This window comes from Micrasema longulum, unplaced genomic scaffold (assembly GCF_059751315.1).
Source record: "Micrasema longulum isolate JH-2025_06_02 unplaced genomic scaffold, ASM5975131v1 h1tg002359l, whole genome shotgun sequence".
NCBI lineage: Eukaryota > Metazoa > Arthropoda > Insecta > Trichoptera > Brachycentridae > Micrasema > Micrasema longulum.
The window spans coordinates 101,129-120,944 of NW_028279509.1; the positions used below are offsets into that span (position 1 = coordinate 101,129).

The 19,816-nt window shown below is 34.7% G+C and overlaps 1 protein-coding gene across 1 annotated transcript; it reads right to left on the minus strand.

Moving 5' to 3' along the window:
• Positions 1 to 6,627: 6,627 nt before the first annotated feature.
• On the minus strand, positions 6,628 to 19,114 carry LOC148272359 (poly [ADP-ribose] polymerase tankyrase-like). The gene is made up of 6 exons (XM_088240147.1): positions 18,968 to 19,114; positions 17,086 to 17,242; positions 15,385 to 15,547; positions 14,304 to 14,430; positions 12,475 to 12,631; positions 6,628 to 7,770 (listed from the first exon to the last, which is right to left on the minus strand). The coding sequence occupies exons 2-6, from the start codon at positions 17,227 to 17,229 to the stop codon at positions 7,711 to 7,713; spliced, it is 651 nt and encodes a 216-aa protein (XP_088096273.1). The 5' UTR covers positions 17,230 to 17,242; positions 18,968 to 19,114; the 3' UTR covers positions 6,628 to 7,710.
• Positions 19,115 to 19,816: the final 702 nt, after the last annotated feature.

Here is a 19,816-nt window from a genome sequence, read left to right on the forward strand (position 1 = left end):
AATTATGCTTCACCTACTCAATGGAGAATGCTAAGATTGCGGTGTCTGGGTGATTTAGAGACGGGTTTGAATTACGCTATTGTTTAGGTAGGTAGGTTTATATGTGTACTTTATTTTGGCATCGATAACTGATTTTCCGTTTTTGGCGGAGGTTTCTAAATTTGCTTCGAACACCCTCAATTATAATTTATTATAAATTACCACCCCTGTGTATATCTTCCTCCAAAAAAAAAAACTATGATGTGCCCCCAGCGCCCAGCCCGTTCTCAGTGAACGATAAAACTAGCCGATTACCTCTGCTTATTTCTCCATACAAAAAATACACCATATTTTACGTCTTTAACCCAAGTTTGTTATTTTAGTATTAAAACAAGCTTGCAGATTACAAATATTATTTAAAGGTTTTCTATTTGAAAACTAATGTTTCGAACATTATTTCCGAATGACTATTTATCTTTGGTAGGATACCGTTGGCATATCATGCATCACATAGGACATGTGGCATTTTCAGTGGCCGTTTTTGGCAATATTCATTTTGAAAGGAATCGGCCAGTGCTCAGTGTTAAGAGTAAAATCATAATGGAAAATCTGCCGAATGTTATTGTGGTATTTGTTATTAAACTTCTGTCCAAATGCTGTATTAAAATAGTGTGGAATAAAGCTACGCATATCGCGTGGTTAATAATAATTGTTCTGAGAGTTGGTTTTCGCAGAAAGAAAAGTCATTTATAATTATATTACTTACATATTATGTACTTATTTGTACTCGTAGGTACAATTTGATGATCATTTTTTGTAGATTACCTATAAAATAAATCACGGCTCGCCACTGATAGGTCCTCAACTTCCGCATCGCACCTCCAGCTGTTGTTTTTGAAAGCTGAAAAAGGGGCGATTTCAATTAAATTCATTTATTTGAAAAAATAACATGTCTTTATGTTTAATTCTAACAGTATTGAACATAAAGGCGAGAACATCGTTCTGCAGTACATTGACATCGTCCCTACCATGAAGAAATGAGTTACAAAGGAACGTGGCACACAAAGAGACCACAGGGCGCAGTCAACGCCCAGTTCAGTCAACGTCAGTCAGTCCAGCCAGCCAGAAGACTCTGCTCAACGCAGTCACTTAGTTCCAGCGTGTAGTTTAAGTGCGGGTACTTCAACCCCTAATCGCCGTAACCCTCGCGCGACATAATTCATTATTGATTTATTCGCCTTGTAATAAATAAACATCAAACAGCAACCTCGTGTCTTCTGTCAATTTCTATCTGAAGTAGGAGCTCCAACCTTCAACAACTTATTCCTACACAGATAACGGTCATTGAAGGGTCCATAGCTGAGCGGGAAATTGTCAAAATCTTCAAATAATTAAATAATCTGAAAAAATAAAAATATGGCATTGTCGTTAGTTTTTGCGTTCTTTTAAACGAATCTTCAAAAGCCGATCTGTGCTAAGTCTTTGGTTTATTAAAAGCATATATTTTCTATCTATTTCGTTATCACGAATTTCGCTTTGAATTTCCTGTTACTCAGAATTCTTAGATAACCGAACAAATCGCGCTTACAAAAATAGTATTGAAACAGACATATCAATTGAGCAATGATAAAAAAACAGCATACTTTATGGCCCAGCGACAAAAGGGCATGCTGTTTAGGAATTGGGATATTATAATGAATGTTTCTTTACTAAAAGTTACAAAATTCATTACTTGAAATCAAGTTTTTTTATTTGCCAAGCTTGTGCGAGCGTCACTGACCACTTTTTAAAATATTTTTTCTGAATAACTCTGCTCGTCCGTTCTATAAAAAATAAATGCAGTTTTTTTGCCCAAAATTTCTTACAATTTGTAACTATTCAAAAGACGTGTTTTCCCAAACCCATTACATATTTTTTTATTTAAACCAATATACAGATTAATAAATAAACCCTCGTAAATCGGTATATAAACAGTCAATTACTTAAAGGCATTTATGTCATATACATATTGTATTTAGTTAGCTGATGGTGGAAAGTACGTATTCCACAGGATGTAATATACCTAGAGCTCAGATGCATTTGGCGCTTAGCCATCTGGTAAAATCCCCATGGGCTCTTAAAAAAAACTGCAAACTTCAAATAAATCGTAATTAAAGGAAAAATGAAATAGGTGCGAAAGTTTTCACGGTCACCGTTGTCAATTTGTTTCTTTTTTGGGTGATACCGTGTGTGATGAATACTGTTTTTTCTAAAAAACACTCAATTTACCCTGAAGATGGCTCCTGCAATGGTAGCCGAAACGACCGAACAAATCCAACACACACGGTATCACCCAAAAAATAAACAAATTTAAAGGAAAAATTGCTCGGCGGAACAAAATTTTTGTCACTTTTAATGCGTAAATATGCGTATAGAGGGGTTCTAGACCCACCGGTACAAACCGATGTACTAACATCAAAACTCGATGGCGGGGGAATCGGTGGTGTATTTCCGTAATCGCTCGAGAGAATTTATATTCAACTATGACGTCATAATGAAGCTTTGTCACTTTAGTGGGTAGATATGTGAATCGTGACGTACGCTTCCCCTCGTTTATCGGTTGATGTACTGCCCAGAACGGGCAACAAAATTAACGGAGCACTAAGCACAGCAATTTCTAGTAAAAATATGTCAATCGAAGCTAAACTGGCAGTGCACAACGGAGTTTTAGTCCCAGCACTTATGTATGGAAGTGAAACATGGAACTGGCAGAGGAAGGATGAAAGCCGAGTGAACGCGGTTGAAATGCGATCTCTTAGACGAATGTGTGGGAAATCAATGTATGACAGGGTTACGAATGATGAAATCAGGCGAGAGTGTAAATCTGAGACAAGTATAATTGATAAGATTAAGAAAGGGTCTCTGAGATGGTTTGGTCACGTTGAACGAATGGACGACGAGAGAATGGTAAAACAAGTATATATGGCAAAAATGAACGGCAACGTTAGACGAGGACGACCAAGGAAGACGTGGTATGATCAGATAAACCAAAATCTTAAGTCTGGTCATGTCAAAAGCAGACAGAACCGAAGGGCATGTATGACAAGATGTATGAATGTGGAAGAGGCTAGGAGTGTATGCCAGGATAGACGTGTGTGGCGGTCCATTCTCTCTGCCTACCCCTACGGGGAAATGGCGTGATGGTAGTAGTAGTAGTAGTACTGCCCAGAATTTAAAAGGGGGGATGGGGTAGAGTATCTTCGTAATCGCTCGAGGAAAGTCACGGTGAAGGTATGACGAACTTAGCCTCGTCTTCTTATTAGATCAGGCGTGCCGCCGTAGTTGATGGTTCGCCAGGGGTGGTATTCCAAACGCTCAGCGGTTCAGAATAGCACTCCAGCTGAAAGCCGCGATTTTTGCGTTTAGGATTCTCGAAATATAACCACTTTTCATCGCCAGCAATAATTCTCTATGGGAAACTCTTTCTATAACGCCGCAAAAGCAAAATTTCATAGGAATCTCTTGAATTTTTCATGCGTCTCTCAGTCAAAATACCTTCATACATACAAACTGTTTACTAATTCCTTTTTTCATTATTTATAATGATAAAAATGATTTTGCCCTGTTATAGCAAAATAAATTAAAAATAATAAATACGCCAGTCATCACTGCCAATAATCGACTGAACACAAACACCGACCAAAGAACAGCTCCCTGTCTTCTTTGTTATGAGTTCTATCTCTGTGCTCTCTTTAATACCGATTAATTGCTGTGTTAGCGTCACATTCATTCTTCACATAGCAGAGTAAATATTTACTGTATTAAGATTCAACATATTTATTAAAAAAATACTTTCCAGGAAGTCTAAGCATTTACAGGGCTTATGACAGGTCATTGAATAGTTTATGTGGCCACTTTACACACTATGTAACACTCACCACTCTGCCTATGTTTAAACATCCGTATTTCCTCAACTCTTCCGTCTGTTGACTTTTGTGAAGTAAAAAGACAACTTAAACAAATACAAACTAATACCACTTTCGGACATATGGATTTTGAGTATTATTCAATTAAAATCTGTAACCTACTTTCACTATCTATTAAAACAATTAGTAACGAGAAAATGTTCAAAAAGGCTATAATGAAATGGATAGTGGAGCTAGGTAGAAGTAAAATGGATTTTCTCATTCGCCCAAACCAATATTGATTCCTCCACAAGTGTATAGCTTATGTTGGGTTTTTGTTATTTTCATTATGCTTTTTGTAATATAAATAATATAGGTGTACATAAATTAATTATATACATAAATACGTAGTGTTAAAAACTGTCTGAACATTTTGTTAATTATCTCTGTTTATTAAGTTAGTCTTCTTTGTTTATAATTTTTTTTTTTTTTTAAAGAAATATTTGCGTTCTTATGATTTACCCAAATATTTAATTTTGAGGGCCATTTTCAACGAGTTGTAAATAACTCACTATTAGAAAATGGAATCGAGTTGGGGTAGAGTGGGATTCGAAGCACGGACCTTTGGTCTGTGAGTCCGAGACACTAGCCACAGGACCACAACCCGATCATATATATATGAAAATAAAACTTTGTTATCAGTGTTACACAATTTTATTATTTTACAAGAACACAATTATAGTTTCGGGAGAGCACTCCTCCCATCGACGGGTGATATAAAACTAATATAATAAATACAGAATATTGTTCACAATGTCATCGAATCTAAACAAAAAATAAACAGATTTATCAGTGAGACTTAGAGCAGGGGGGTTTGATTCTTATCTAAGGTGTTGGCATATGAATGGATGGTTATCTTAAGTACAGATATGAAAACATGGACGGAACATTAAGTCGAATTTATTTCTTAAAATTTAGCACGTAAGTGGAAGTTGCAATAAGTAAGTCTAAGATTTAATGTGTGGGAAGACATCGCTCGGCTAAGAGAGTGTTGACAGACGCGGGTCTAAGAGGGTGAGTGCGGTGAGGGTGGTCGCAAAGTTGTGCAAAATTGTGTAACACTGATAACAAAGTTTTATTTTCATAATAATTTATAATGAAGTGTTACGAAGTGAATGCCGATTCAATTAAAAATATTCTTTGTTTATTCTCAAATGTAAAAATATATACATTTTTTAAAGTATATTGTCAAGTGTCCTTTGCACTGGTAACCCCAGTGAGGTCACATTATTTTTTTGTTAATTATGGTTTGTAAGAGAAAATATATGAATAAATGGATAAAATAAATAAAAGAGCTGAAACCTGCGATTGGATGAGATTTATCCGACTGAACCAATTCACCCACCAGGCAACGCCTGAAAACAATTTTCCAATTTTTATACTTCTTATAGCAGTTAGTTGATTCAAAGATGTTTTGGGTACGTCCAAATGTTTCCAGACAGTCTGGATTTTCTGGAGTTATTCAGATCTTAATTTGTTGCGACAGAGGGGAAAACATTTTTGAAAATATTTTAAACCGTTTCATTTAACATTCTGACAGATTTTTCCATACACCTACAGTTTGATTTCTTATGAGGCTGTTGCAGCTTTTAAGGGAGTGAGATGTTATTTTTGAGATGAACTTCGATCGGTCTCTCCGTTGCGATGTGAAAAAAACAAACATTATAATTTTTTGGTTCATTTAAATTTAATTTTACAGTACGCCCAAAGGGCATTTACATAAATCATACAGCTAAAAACACACATAGTAATAATTTGAAGAAAAAAAACAATGTAATAACTTTTTTAACAATAAACCATGCCGTAATATAAAATAAAAAATAGCACTTAGCATAATATGAAAATATACATAAATGCAACATTATTTGTAACGTAAAAAAAACTCATTATTTCTAAACAGTAAGAAATATAAAGTGAATAGAAAAATGATAGAGATAAAAACAAATTGTAAACAAACAAACCATCACGCCGTTTCTCCGTAGGGGTAGGCAGAGAGGATAGAACGCCGTATCACTCGATCTTTGCATACAGACTTAGCTTCCTCTACATTCATTCATCTTCTCATGCACGCACGCCGATTATTCCTACTCTTGACATGTCCATCTTCAAGTATTTGATGGAATTGATCGCGCCATGTCTTTTTCGGTCTTCCTCGTTTTCTGCGTCCATCAACATTCGCATCATATATCCTTTTAGCCGTTCTTTCGCCGTCCATTCGCTCTACACGTCAAAACCGACGCAGCACCCCTTTCTTGATTCTGTCGATAATGCGTGTCTCAGCCTTACACAGTTCACGGATCTCGACATTTGTGCACCTATTATACATCGTTTTACAACACATTCGCCTGAGGGATCGCATTTCAACAGCATTAAACCTACTTTCATCGTCATTTTTCCAATTCCATACGTCTCTCCCATCCATTAAAGTTGGCACTAGAACTCTATTATGATCTGCTAGTTCAGCCTCCTGCGATAAAAATTTGTTTGCCAAAGTAGATTTCAGTGCACCGTACACCCCGTTCCCGGCACTCATCCTCCTTTCTGTCCCTAGTAAACATCCTTCCCAGATACACAAATTCTTCTACCTGATTCAGAATATCTCCGTTCACAACGATCTCAAATTTAGTTATATTTTCATCCCTTTCATCTTTTCTTTATTAAAAAACTACTGGGTAAGGTTTTTTTTGAAAAAAAATACAGGATGTTGTTGATACACTTATTGTCTATTTTCTCACGTAATCGCCACCCCGTTCAATTGCATGTGGGAGGACCCGTGGCACAAGCTCCTTTACGCTCTTTCTGATTATCGTAGGCAACTGAAATGGCTCAAAATTAGACAACGGAGAGACTATCACTCCCTCTCACTTCTGTTCAATGTACTTCATTGTCCTAACGCTCCTATATACCTGCGTGAAAAATTTCAACGCTTATCAGTTCATGGTTTACCTCTTCGTTCTAATTCTCGAGGCACTCTCTTAATACCCATCCACAATTCCTCTTTCTTCTCTAACTCATATAGTATCCAAGCGGCTTGACTGTGGAATCATCTCCCATCCACCATCAGAGATGTTACTACAGTATCTCTGTTTAAATCACGTCCGAAGAAACATCTCCTTTCGCGCCTTCAGGAGCGCCATGGTGGCTCAGGCTTCGTGAAGACGGGCTGAGGAGGGCATAAAAAAGCTTGTGCCACGGCCCACGACATGCATCGAAAGGGATGGCGATTATGCAGATAAATAGTACTCAAGTATATTTAAAAAATATATTTAAATTTGGTACACAATTACAATTTAGTTTCCATTCATGTCTTGTATTAAAACTTAGATTGTATTAATTAGAGTACGAGATATTTCATTTACTATTTGCATAATTACTTTTTGTTTTCTATTATTTAAATACGATAGGTTTACAGATGCAAACCAATTTCCTACTCAGTTTTTAATTAATTTATCGATAGAAATTTTATTTGAATCTCCTCTGCAGTAAAAAAACAATGCTGTATCATCCGCAAAAATAGCAGCTACAGTGTGTTTTGTCAATTTTGCCAATATCCCTCTTAATCCCGACATTTAAAACTAAAATAGAAATTTATTATAGAGGGAATGGGCCTTTTTATATACATAAAAAGCAAGGTAAATAATAAATGCAACTCTTTTATAAAAATATATAAAAATAGTGTGTATTTGTAAATGGAAGAAGCTCATGATGGGTGGCAGCATAGATGCGTGGGGCGTTCCATCCTCTCAGCATACACCTGCAGGAGAATGGCGCGTTAAAGGCGTAGTTTTTAGGGTATTGAGATCGGTGGACTCATCAATTTGTATGTAATTATGTACTCAGGATTAGCCTGGAAAAAACATTAAAATATTTGGTCCATGATTGTTGGATGACGGTATTTTCACAAATCAGGAATAATGTTGAAAACATATTAAAATTCAGAGCGGATTTTTAGGATTATAATCAACATTTAATACAATCAAATATTTAAGGTTCATACAGTAAACACTCTTAATAAAATAAATTCTATCATACAAATATATAAAAGAGAAAAAAGTCACTCAGATACCAACATAATATTAAAATTCCTAAATTCCACACAAGTCGTGGTCAAAATAGCTTTATCTTCAAAAGGTGTAAAAATTATAATAATCTTCCCAATGAACTAAAAACTATTAAAAATAATATATCCATAAATAAATTTTAAGTTAATCTAAATAAATTTTTTGAACTCGTGTAAAAACAACATTAAAATTTAATTAGTATGAATGTATTATTTTTTATGTTTTTACTTTATATATCCAATGTTTTTAATTTTTTTTTTTCAAAATATATAAACTCTTATAAATAAACAACTAAAACAGTGTAAGTCCAAGAGTTAGTCTCTTTTTTTGGAGAGTTACAGTGATAACATTTACTAGATGTGTAAAAGTAGATATGTTTAGAATTTTACAAAAACATGTACTTTTTATGAAATTTATGAAAAAAAAAAAGTATATTATATGGAAATACCACATACTACGAATAAAAGCATGTGAAATGAATTTAGAAAAAATAATTGTACTTTCAACATCGATATTCTGTAGAAATATTTTGATGAAAATATATCTTTACAAAAACGCGACATGTTCGGCCTTGACAATTGTGGCGTCAAGATTCTTGACGATGTTCTATTTCAATTTAAACGGCTCAAAAATTAACCGAACCGTGGCGCATTAGGGGCGTGGCCAAAGCAATTAACCGTTTTTGCGGCTATTTAAAAATATATTTTACACTTCAAATAAGTCAGTTTCATCGGCCTCATGGTGTAATGGTCAGCGCGTTTCCCTACCACGCAAGAGGTCACGGGCTCAATTCCCGACATGGTTGATTTGAAATATTTATTTAGCAGGGTGTTTTCATACCAGAATATTACTTAGTCCCAGGATTAACTAACCTGAAGCGTATGACTGATCATCTTACCTGCATGTACAAAAAAAAACTAAATACATTGCGATTAATGAACTAAAGCAGTGCCCTATGCGGAAAGGGAATGATGTTGATAAATACATTTTTTTAATTATTTTTTAAATGTTAAAAAAAACCTTATATTTTCCTACTATAACCATCAAGATATTATTTTTTATTATTGAATTTTGTTAATGTATTTTTATTTTTAATATTTTTTAGTGACCGACAGAAATAAGATTTTCAGCCAAAATCAAATTCCGGCTTCTGTTCTAGTTTCGACCAAAACCGAAACTCTTTAAAAGTCACTTTAAAACGTCCGAAATTAGGGTTTTATATTGATAAACCTTGCGAGTTAGTTAAAATAAGTATTTAATAAAATACACAATGAAATAAAAGCCAATCATTGAATGGTTCGTAGTTATGTTATACCCAAAACCTATAACCTATGCAGTAGCATGCCTAGGGTTTACGAGTAAGGCAAGCCCATATATATATTTTTAATTCACATGTGGTGTAATTCCCTGACGGCCTCATAGTATAGTGGTCAGCGCATTTGCCTATCATGCAAAAGGTCTCGGGTTCGATTCCCGACATGGTTGATTTGAAATATTTATTTAAAAAGGTGTTTTTACACTAGAATGTGTCATAGTCCCTGGACTGGTACTTGAAGCGTAAGACTCATCATCTTACCTTCATGTAGCAAAAAATATTAAGATATACTGCGATTGCAGTGCTCTATGCACCATTAGGTGCGGAAAAGGAATGATGATGAATTCACTTGTGTGAAAACATGATGTATGCTTTCTTCACTATAGTTGTACAGTCTACAAAGCATCCAAAAGGTATATTATGACGAATAACAACATTTTATGAAAATATGCCTAGGATAATCTTTCTGAGTTCGTTTAAATAAACGATATAAAGAAAACATAATATTATTTTATATAAAGTAATTCCCCAGATATCAACCATTACCAATAAGTAACATTAACAAAATATAGCATGCGTAGAGTTGAATAATAGTCATCGGAACCCATAGACACATAAATATAATAAAGATAAATTATGATATAGAATATTGGAAAAGGAAAAGGATAGTAGATAGGCAAATAAAAAAGAAACGTCGTCCATCTCCGAATTATTTTTATATTCATATTCGTTTGCACAAAATGAAGTAAATTATCATAAATCTTAACCAATACGAGTCTTTAATCAATGAAGATAAAAATAACCGTTTAAAATTATCAAATTCCGTAAAAAAGAGCATAATAAACAATCGTAAAGTTTGTTCGATACGAAATACAAGAGACGCTCTCTGCCAACTTTACCTTAAAGAAGCTGGCTTCAGATTCCCATATAAAACTCAACATATACAGACAAACATTTTATGAGTTTGCTGTTTGTTTACATGCGAATTGCACCGTGAAATAAGCCCCATAAGAACCCCACGTGCGTGAGCGAGATAAGAAGACATAGTGTCGTTCGGATTTCATACGGTTCGGATCTCGGGATGCGTACAGTACCAACGTCGAACAGATCTCTAATTCTCATTTGGCGCGAAATTTAAACAACGAAATGAATTATTTTTAAGCGTTTGGTCCAGATTTGGAAATTTTGAAATAAAATTAATAGGCAAGCCCGGCTTATGGGCTTCTATGGAAATACCGCCACTGAACCTATGTAACATTTGGTTACGAATTATGTGGGTATATATGGGTCAAGTATTGTCACAACTTCCACATTCTTTTTACCCACAACCACTGTTCACCTCCCACCTCAGTATCCTTTGATCACCCGCCACATTAAGACCTCGTGTCGTACATCGCGCGTTTATTTCGTTAAACGTGTGTGCCGCACTATAAACTTTGTTTCCACCAACCGAAGTTTTGAGCTCCAGGTCGGGGCCTGCCATCGTGTTAGTGCCACTCGCAAGTGTCAAGTCGGATCCGGCAATTCCATCAAGAACGAGGATAAGGTTAGTGGCATCTCACTCCGCTCAATAATATCGTAGGAGCCCTAGGACTTCGTCCCCGCTATTCCGCGCCCTGCATTCGCAGGAAATTCGTTTCCCAGAATTAATATTTCTTCGAACTAACGCTATAGGAACTTGAACGTAATAACTACGAGCTGAACCCAGAAATGCTTTGCTGTTGCTAGATTTGAGTATATAATCATATATAAATTGCATTAAAGTGCAATGATTACAGTATTACACCAAAAAAATAATGGTGAAGGCATCGGTTTTTTCAGTGTTCATGTACGGTATGGAGTGTAGGACACTGAGATAATCTGAAAATAAAAAAACCTAAAAAGGCGGTGGATTCCATGTACGGCCAGACGTATGAATGTATCTTTACTCTAGGAATTGGACACAGGAGAAAGATTTACATTCATGTGCGAGAAAAAAACCCTTCCGCACTTTGGACATATTTCCAGGGGGAACTGTGATAGTTTGGAAAAAAACTATTCTCCAGGGAAGCGTCGAAGGGACAAGCCTTAGTGGACGTCAACTGACAAGATGGAATGGCCTAGTCACTCAATTATCAGGATTATCACTGACGAATGCCTATAGAAGAGCGCAAGACCGTTCCAGATGGAAGGAGACCGTCCACAGACGAGCCATGCCTGGAGTCAGGCGTAATCAGCATCCGCAGACATGAGGCACGGATTGAAAAGAGAGATTAAATTATCACAATCGAAAGTTGCATAAAACAATTTGAGGTGAAATCATAAGTCATGACACTTCTTTTTCTTTGAGAGAGATAGAATTTTAGAAACGACAGGAACGGGTCTCCAATGCCAAGAACATAAAGTTTAGAGTATGGAATTTTATGATCGGCTTTGTCGAAGGCCTTAAAAAAGTCAGTATAGAGAACATCAACTTGCAGATTGTTTTCAAATGCTCTAAAAATTGTATCAGTGAATGAAAGTAGATTTGTAGTTGTTGACTTAGCAGTCACAAATCCATGCTGTTCCTCGATCAGTACATTCTTAAAAACGGGAGTTATTTATTAGTAATAATAGCTTAAAATATTTTCGGAATAGGAGAAATCTTGGAAAAGGGTCTATAATTCGCGATATCAGATCTATCGCCGTTCTTAAAAATTGGTCTAACGAAGGATATTTTCATATTTTTTTTTGTTTTTTTTCTACATAGTCTCCTTCAACATCTTTACACTTCTCTTAGCGATGCTCCCGTCTCTTCACCCATCCGAATAGTAGCTAGCGCCTTTCCCTGTAAAATAGTAGTTTACGAAGGTGATAACCTCCTTATTAGATGAGAATCTCTGTCCTCCGAGCGTAACTTTCAGCTTAGGGAACCAAAATAAGTCGCTCGGAGCTAGATCTGGTGAGTAAGGAGAGTGGTCAAGCAGTTCAAACCATAATTAGTGGATTTTTGCTATGGCAACCGCCGAGGTGTGAGAAAGTGCATTGTCTTGGTGAAACAATTTTTTTTAATTTTTCAAATGTGGGTGTTTTCCGTGATTTCTGTTTTCAACGCATTTAGTATTAATAGGTAAGAATTTAATTATACTTTGGTTCGTAATGAGCTGTATGTTTTCCTTGTACTTAAATAAAATAGATTGCATTTTGAATTGTTTACCTGTTCGCCTTTGTATATAATGTACTCCGGATAGACAAGTCCAGAGGACGGAACGCCAGTCACCGAATGGTGTCCGGGAGGAGCATGCGCCTTGTTATTCATGGCCTGGAACGCCTGGTAGGACCAGCCTAGGCTCACCCGACAAAGGAGCATCTGTCTAGTTAGAAAATTATCAAAGTTTATACAACATGGCCACTCTAGTTTCAACCTAAGTATTTGTCCAACCTAACTTAATTATTTCATTTATTTATTCAGATATTTAGAACATTACAGAAAAAAGACCCAATTCATTCCAAATACAAAAATAGATCACAAATTACAGTAGATAGTTATGTTATTAAAATAATATAACAAAATGTAAAAAGAAAAATTAAAAGTTAGAAAATGCTTTCCTAAGGGAAGGCCCATTGTCGTGAAATATGTCGACATCCGAGCCGATGCGATTAAGTAGCAAGATGGCTCTACCAACAGGTTGGTTCTGCATCGTGATAGGTAAAACAATCGACGCTGTCTTTGTCGATGATAGTTATCAGGTACTTACAGACCTACATCCATCAGAATTTCTGAGTTATGTATGCGACCACCGATCACCTGGAAAAAGTGAACACCCAAATGAACGTCCCTTCTCCTTCATAATGACTGATAGCCTAGCATCCCCAGTAAAAAGACGGTTGGGAAGAGCCAAGGATAATATGCACACTCTTTTAGGTACAGATAGCACAATACTCTGCACTCTCTCCACCATCAAAGAGTATCGAGCCTCATGTGGCGACCAAATAATGCAACTAAACTCCAAACGACTTCTTACCAAGGAATTATACAATGTCCTCATAATCTGAATGTTAGAAAAGATCTTGGCATTTCTAAGAACAAAACCAAGCATTTTAAGGGAGTCATTACATAGATTAACTATGTGAAGATTAAAAGATAACTGAACATCAAACAACACCCCGAGATCTCTGGACGTTAAAGCCCTTTCAAGCCTCACTCCGTCCATGAGATAACGATAGTATATTGTTTTGGATGCTCTTGTGTATGCCATTACAAAACATTTGGAAACATTGAAGAATAATTTGTTTTGTTTGCCCCATTGAATTATATTTTTAATGTCACACTGAAGTTTAATACAATCTGAAGAAGTCAGTATTTCACAAAAAAATTTTAGGTCGTCAGCGAATAAGAGAAAATTACAAAATTTTATGACTTTACCAATATCATTTATAAAGATTATAAATAACATTGGTCCCAAATAAGATCCTTGAGGAACTCCTGAAGAGGTATTAAATGTTTCAGATTAATACAGCTTATGATGTGTAAGATAATTTGTGAATAGCTTTAGAAGAATGTCACTAAAGCCAATCCTCTGAAGTGACAGAAGCAAAAGTTGGTGATCTACCTTATCAAACGCTTTGGGAAAATTGTTGTAACCTAAGCATTATTTTTTAGCAAGTTTTTTTTCTGTTTCTTGGAAACGACACAGAATTGAAAAAAAATAGAAGTTTTACAGAATAGGACAATCAGAGTAGTATCAAACGCCGTTTACACGTGATCAATACAATATCGTATTACTAATTGAATCGGCATTCACTTTGTACAATGCAATTGGATATTAAAGACAGTAAAGAGTAATAAAAATAAACTGGTAAATATATATAAATTTTTTAAAAATTGAATTGTCAACAATAGTTTGACGAGCTGCTACAAATAAACTTACTATTGTGGACTCAAAACGTCAAAAAAAGATTTTTCATTTTTTTACAGTTATAAAATCATCTTCATCTCTGTTGTAATATATTAAAAGCTGTAGGAATAAAATCATTAAATCATACCTCAGACAAACGTAGCAACTTTTGTCAGAATGGGACACGCACCCGCTACCCCCGCCGATACCATAAATGTACTGGTTGCTCTTAGAAGAATGCTTTGCGAAGTAGATACCAGCGCCGAACATGCCAGCTGGAATAAAATAGTACACATTCACACAACCTTATTTTCGTTTTCGTTTATTTTCTTTACTTTATTTATAAGTACTAAATATTACGCTTTATCCATTTTTTAAATTGCTGGAGAAACCAATAGCTTTTCTGGGCATTTGTCGATCTGCAAAAAGCGTTCGATAGAATTGAAAAATAAAAATTATGGAAGGCGTTGTCGGATTACTGTATAAAAGAACTGAAAGGCTTAAGAACGGAAGCAAAAATGGGTGATCTAAATGTCAATTGTCTGTTGTATGCTGATGATGCCGTGCTTCTTGCTAACAACGAAGAGGAACTGCAATTCTGTGTAATAAATTTCCATGATGTATGCGAGGGAAGCGATTTGCTGATGAATGTCGATAAATCCAATGTGAGGGTTTTTGAAATAAATGAAATTATGACTAAATGTGAAATCACTGTGAATGGGGTTATACCAAAACAGCTAGAAGAATTTGTGTATCTGGGAAGTATGTTTACTATTGTTTGTGCGGAATGAAGTAATAAGAGAGCGGACGCAACTACCTCCGGTGACAGCTTTCATCAAGCGGAGGTGATACGGTTGGCTTGGCCATATACTGCGAATGCCTCCTGAGAGCCTTAACCACGCTTGCCTACTTTACAAGGCATCAAAGGCTTAAATGTTATTCATCTCTGTTGTAATATGTTAAATATTTAGACATTTAATATTAGGTGTTCGCGAATGCGACAAACAACCACGGTGAGTAATTGTTATCACGTCGCTTATTAGCACGTCTATGATTGAGCTACTGAATCATGAAGATGTGTGAGTGTATTTGTTCATGATTTAGTTCAGGAAACGATAGCTGTGCGTAAAAATGACTTCTCACATAGTCGATCATTTACACCGGTTTTAATCTGACCCATCTGCCGTCGGTGTGAGTAAAGAGGTGATCGAATTAGGGTTGTGACTCACACGGAGAAGAATGCCTCTCGTCAAATCCTCCTTTCACAATTTCTGTGAGAGATTTTGACCCATGGAAAAGCATGCGCTCGTGGGGACCGGCGACTTCTTCATCAATCCTCTTCTTGGCTGCTTCATACCTCTGTTTTAACGTATCGTTTTTGATCTTCTCAATCTAAAACAGGTACACGAAGAACATTTGAGAGAAGGTAATACAGAAGTCTAGGCATCTACAGGGCTTGTGACCTATCATTGGCTGGTTTAAGTGGCCGCTTTACGAACTGTGTAACATTCACCATTCTGCCCATATTTGAGCATCTAAATTCCTTTGATTATTTCTTCTGTTGATGTTTGTGAAGTTAAAGAGCTGAAACCTTTATTTATGCGGGTGAGATTCATCTAATTGAATTATTTCACCGACATACTAGGCAACGCCTGAAAATTATTTTTTTTTCAATTTCTATACTTCTTCATGGACCAGGTGGATTTATCAGCAATATTTTGAGTTTGTCCAAATTTTTGTAGACAAGCACTGGATTTAACTCCCTGGGGAGCTGTTAACATTAAAATATTACAACAGAGATGAAGAACTTCATATTGTTCATGTTGTAATGTAATTCATGTTGTAATATGTTAATATTAATAGCTCCCCAGGGAGTTGAATCCAGTCCTTGTCTACAAAAATTTGGACAAACTCAAAATATTGTTAAATAAGTTTATTTCTGTTTTTATATATCTTTAGCTTTTTAATCTTTATTTTCTTTTGAATATGTTCTGTAACTTGAATTATAAAAATAAAACTATTATTTTATTGGTTGGTTGGAAGAAATTGCCATTTGGCAATAAGCCCGCCACTGTACAAAAAGTGAAATAAATAAATATATTTATAACTCTTAAAATGAAATGTCTAAAGAAACATCTCCTTTATTTTATTTTTATGTTATTTTATGTGGGAAATCAATAGTTCTACATACATATTTATAGTAAACAAACAGATGTAGTGTATAAACTCAGAACTAATAACAGATTTCCACATACTATACAAAGTTAGTAAAGAAAATATATTACATATTAAATAAATACACCTAAAAATGTTATTTTCATGTACTAGTAAATATTTTTCAATGATCGAAGAATTTTCAAATATATTTTTTAAGAACATTCGGTTACTGAAAATTAGGCGGGATTAGGACCAGGATGCTTGAAGAGAGGATAAGGAGGGGAAGGGAGATGTACATATTTATTATTATAATGTCTACTAAGTTACATAATGAATTTTTAGTGTAAATTTTAAATCTGACAGAGTGATGTTTGTGTAATCTATATCTTTAAATTTTGTATTGTACACTGAAAAAGTCCTACGAAAAAAGCATTTTTAACATACGATGTTTTACTTATTGGTACATGAAACAGGTGGTACCGTCTACAAATCCTGGCTGGCACATGTATTGTTATTAAACTAAGTAGTTCTGCACAGTCAACTATTCCTGTCATAATTTTGTGAAGCAGTAGTTGGTCCGCACACACTGCGGTATTGTAGAGAAATTAAAACAATATTAATAATATTGTTGTAAATGCTCTGTATTATTTATAATTATGCTTAGATGTATGTATATTTAATTGTATTTGTAACTAATATGTAAAAGGTACGAAGTGCCGTTTATTTAATAAATAAAAAAAATATATATATATATTGATATACTTACTACCTACTTTGACAATTTTATATTCGCTGAAGATTCCTCCTGTTGACGAAGCCCCCTTGTGAGATCGTATGGTTGCAATCATTTGTGTCTTAATGGCTACAAATTCACCCCCGTTAGGATCTAATTCCTTCAGAATAGTCGCGCTCGCCATCCCTAGGGCAGTTCTAGAAAACAAACACGAATTCGATCAAAATTCAAGCAGAAAAACAGAAACTATCGTCACCCTACGATCCTCTGATAAATAAACCTCTTAACAAGCTTAACAAATTACAACAGGGATGGAGAATATTCTAAATAAGGGAATATGGAAGTCTAGGTATTTACAGTGCTTATGACCTGTCATTTGCTGGTTTAAGTGGCCACTTTACACACTGTGTAACATTCACCATTTTGCCTATCATTAAACATCAATATTTCTTCAATTCTTCCATTTGTTGATTTTAGTGAAGTTAAAGAGCTGAAACTTTTATTGTTGCGAAGAGATTCATCTGACTGAATTATTTCTCATACAAGGCAACGCCTGAAAACAATTTCCCAATTTTTAAACTTCTTCTTGGACCAGTTGGTTTCATTACAATATTTGAGTTTGTCCAAATGTTCGCAGACAAAAGACTGGATTCCGCCCCCTCGGGAGTCGTTAAGATTAACAAAAAACAACAGGGATGGACAATACCTTAACTAAGAGTGTCTACTGTATGAACCTTAAATATTTTATACGGACTCCGAATTGAATATTGAGGGTTTCTTTAGAATTAATTTAATAATTTATCATTGTACTATTTTAAGAGTATTCCTTATTTTTGAAAATGTATTCACTTTATTTATTTATTTATTTATTTATTTACGGACAAAGTCCATTATAAACATTACAATTAAAAGAAATTTTTACAAAGGAATAAAAAAATATAAGGAACAGAAATAAGCAGCAAAGACAGATGATAGATTTTTTAGATTAAGTAAAAAGCATAGGCTAACTATACAGATTCTTTAGCTGATTTGTAAAGAAAGACATCCTTACACCATAATAATCAAGATCTTGATGATCGTTCACCCGCCTGATCATTCTGGGCAAAGGCGACTGTGCACCATAATTGGTCCTGTAGTGACCGAGGAAAAGCATTTCATTATTTCTTAGTCTACGGGTGGGAACGTTAAAAAGAATCTTTTGCAAAATTTCAGGGGCATCAATGAGACAGTTCATAATTTTATACATGCAGATTATATCTGCAATGCATCTGCGTTTTTCAAGACTTGATATGCTTAAAAACCTCTCCATATCAGAATATGAATAGTCTCCTCTTTCCAATCCCATCTTCCATGCAATTTTTCTTATAAAACGATGTTGAACTGATTCAAGGCGCTTGATATGAACAGCATAATGAGGGGACCAGATTACAGATGCATATTCAAGAATAGGGCGAACCAAAGAGCAATAAAGTGTTTTAAGTGTAAGCATACTTTGGAAATCAGACGTAGTTCTATTAATAAAGCCTAAAATTTTTAAGGATCTGTTTACTATATTATCAAAGTGTTCCAGAAAAGTTAGTTTATTATCTAGGATCACTCCAAGATCTCTTATAGAGGTGACAATCGAAAGAACTTGGCCATTAAGTTTATAATCAAAAATAAAAGGATGTTTACATTTATGGTATGAAATAATTTTGCATTTATCGATGTTAAGTTCCATGTTATTAGTTTTGCACCAAGTATGAAATGCATTTATGTCTTCTTGGAGTCTGACACAGTCATCAATATTTTTAATTACTTTAGTTTCAGTAATGTGATCATGGATCACCAAAATGGCGATCGATAAAATTATGTAGCCACAAAAGAACTGAATACTTAAAATATTGATCTGTGCAAATAAAGAAATAAGATTTTGCACTTACAGAGACAGTTGAAGAAATTTATTCAGGTTCACAGATTCACTGAATGTCCAATGCGAATATTTGGAATGTTTGAGTTGCCGGCTGTGGTCATTTAGAACTCTGTGGCTGTCAGAGGTGGAGTATTTTTAGTGAGAGATAAGTAATCGTATTAACACATTGGCGCATAGATTAACGCCGTAATTTTTTATTTATTTTATTTAATTCAGAAAACATACAGTCATACATAATAAGTATTAAAAACAACAATTTTTTACATAAAAAGACCAATTTAGTTTTCATAAATTATACAAAAGATATTTAATTTTATTTTATTTTATAAACGGCAAATTTGCCTTTTACAAACATTTATAATATTAACATATTTGGCTTAGTATATATATTTTTTTAAAACATGAATTTCCTTATATCCAAGATTTATAAAAAAAAATTAAACGTAAAAATTATTCAAGATTTACATTTAAAAAAATAACCTAAAAATTATACAGCATATTCTCAGTAGAAAGTTTAAATAATAAAACATTCTACAGTAAAACAACAAGAAAATCATAAGTACTGTTTCACACAGCTAGGCAAAGTGAACAAAAGAATGAATTTATATAGATTATGAAATGCACGAATAAATATATATAATTACCATTCACCATCTTTGAAAAAGTTCAAAGGTTTGTTGTATTGGAACAATACCCTACACTAAATATATCAGATACGTGGGAATAACTATTGCCGATTTCATGAAGTCTATTTAATACGGCATTACAAGTATACACTGTCCGTGAATTGTTGCTACAAAACGGTGGCACCTGTCTAGTCATTCTTCCAGGCACCCTGAAGTTGATGAGAGATAATAGT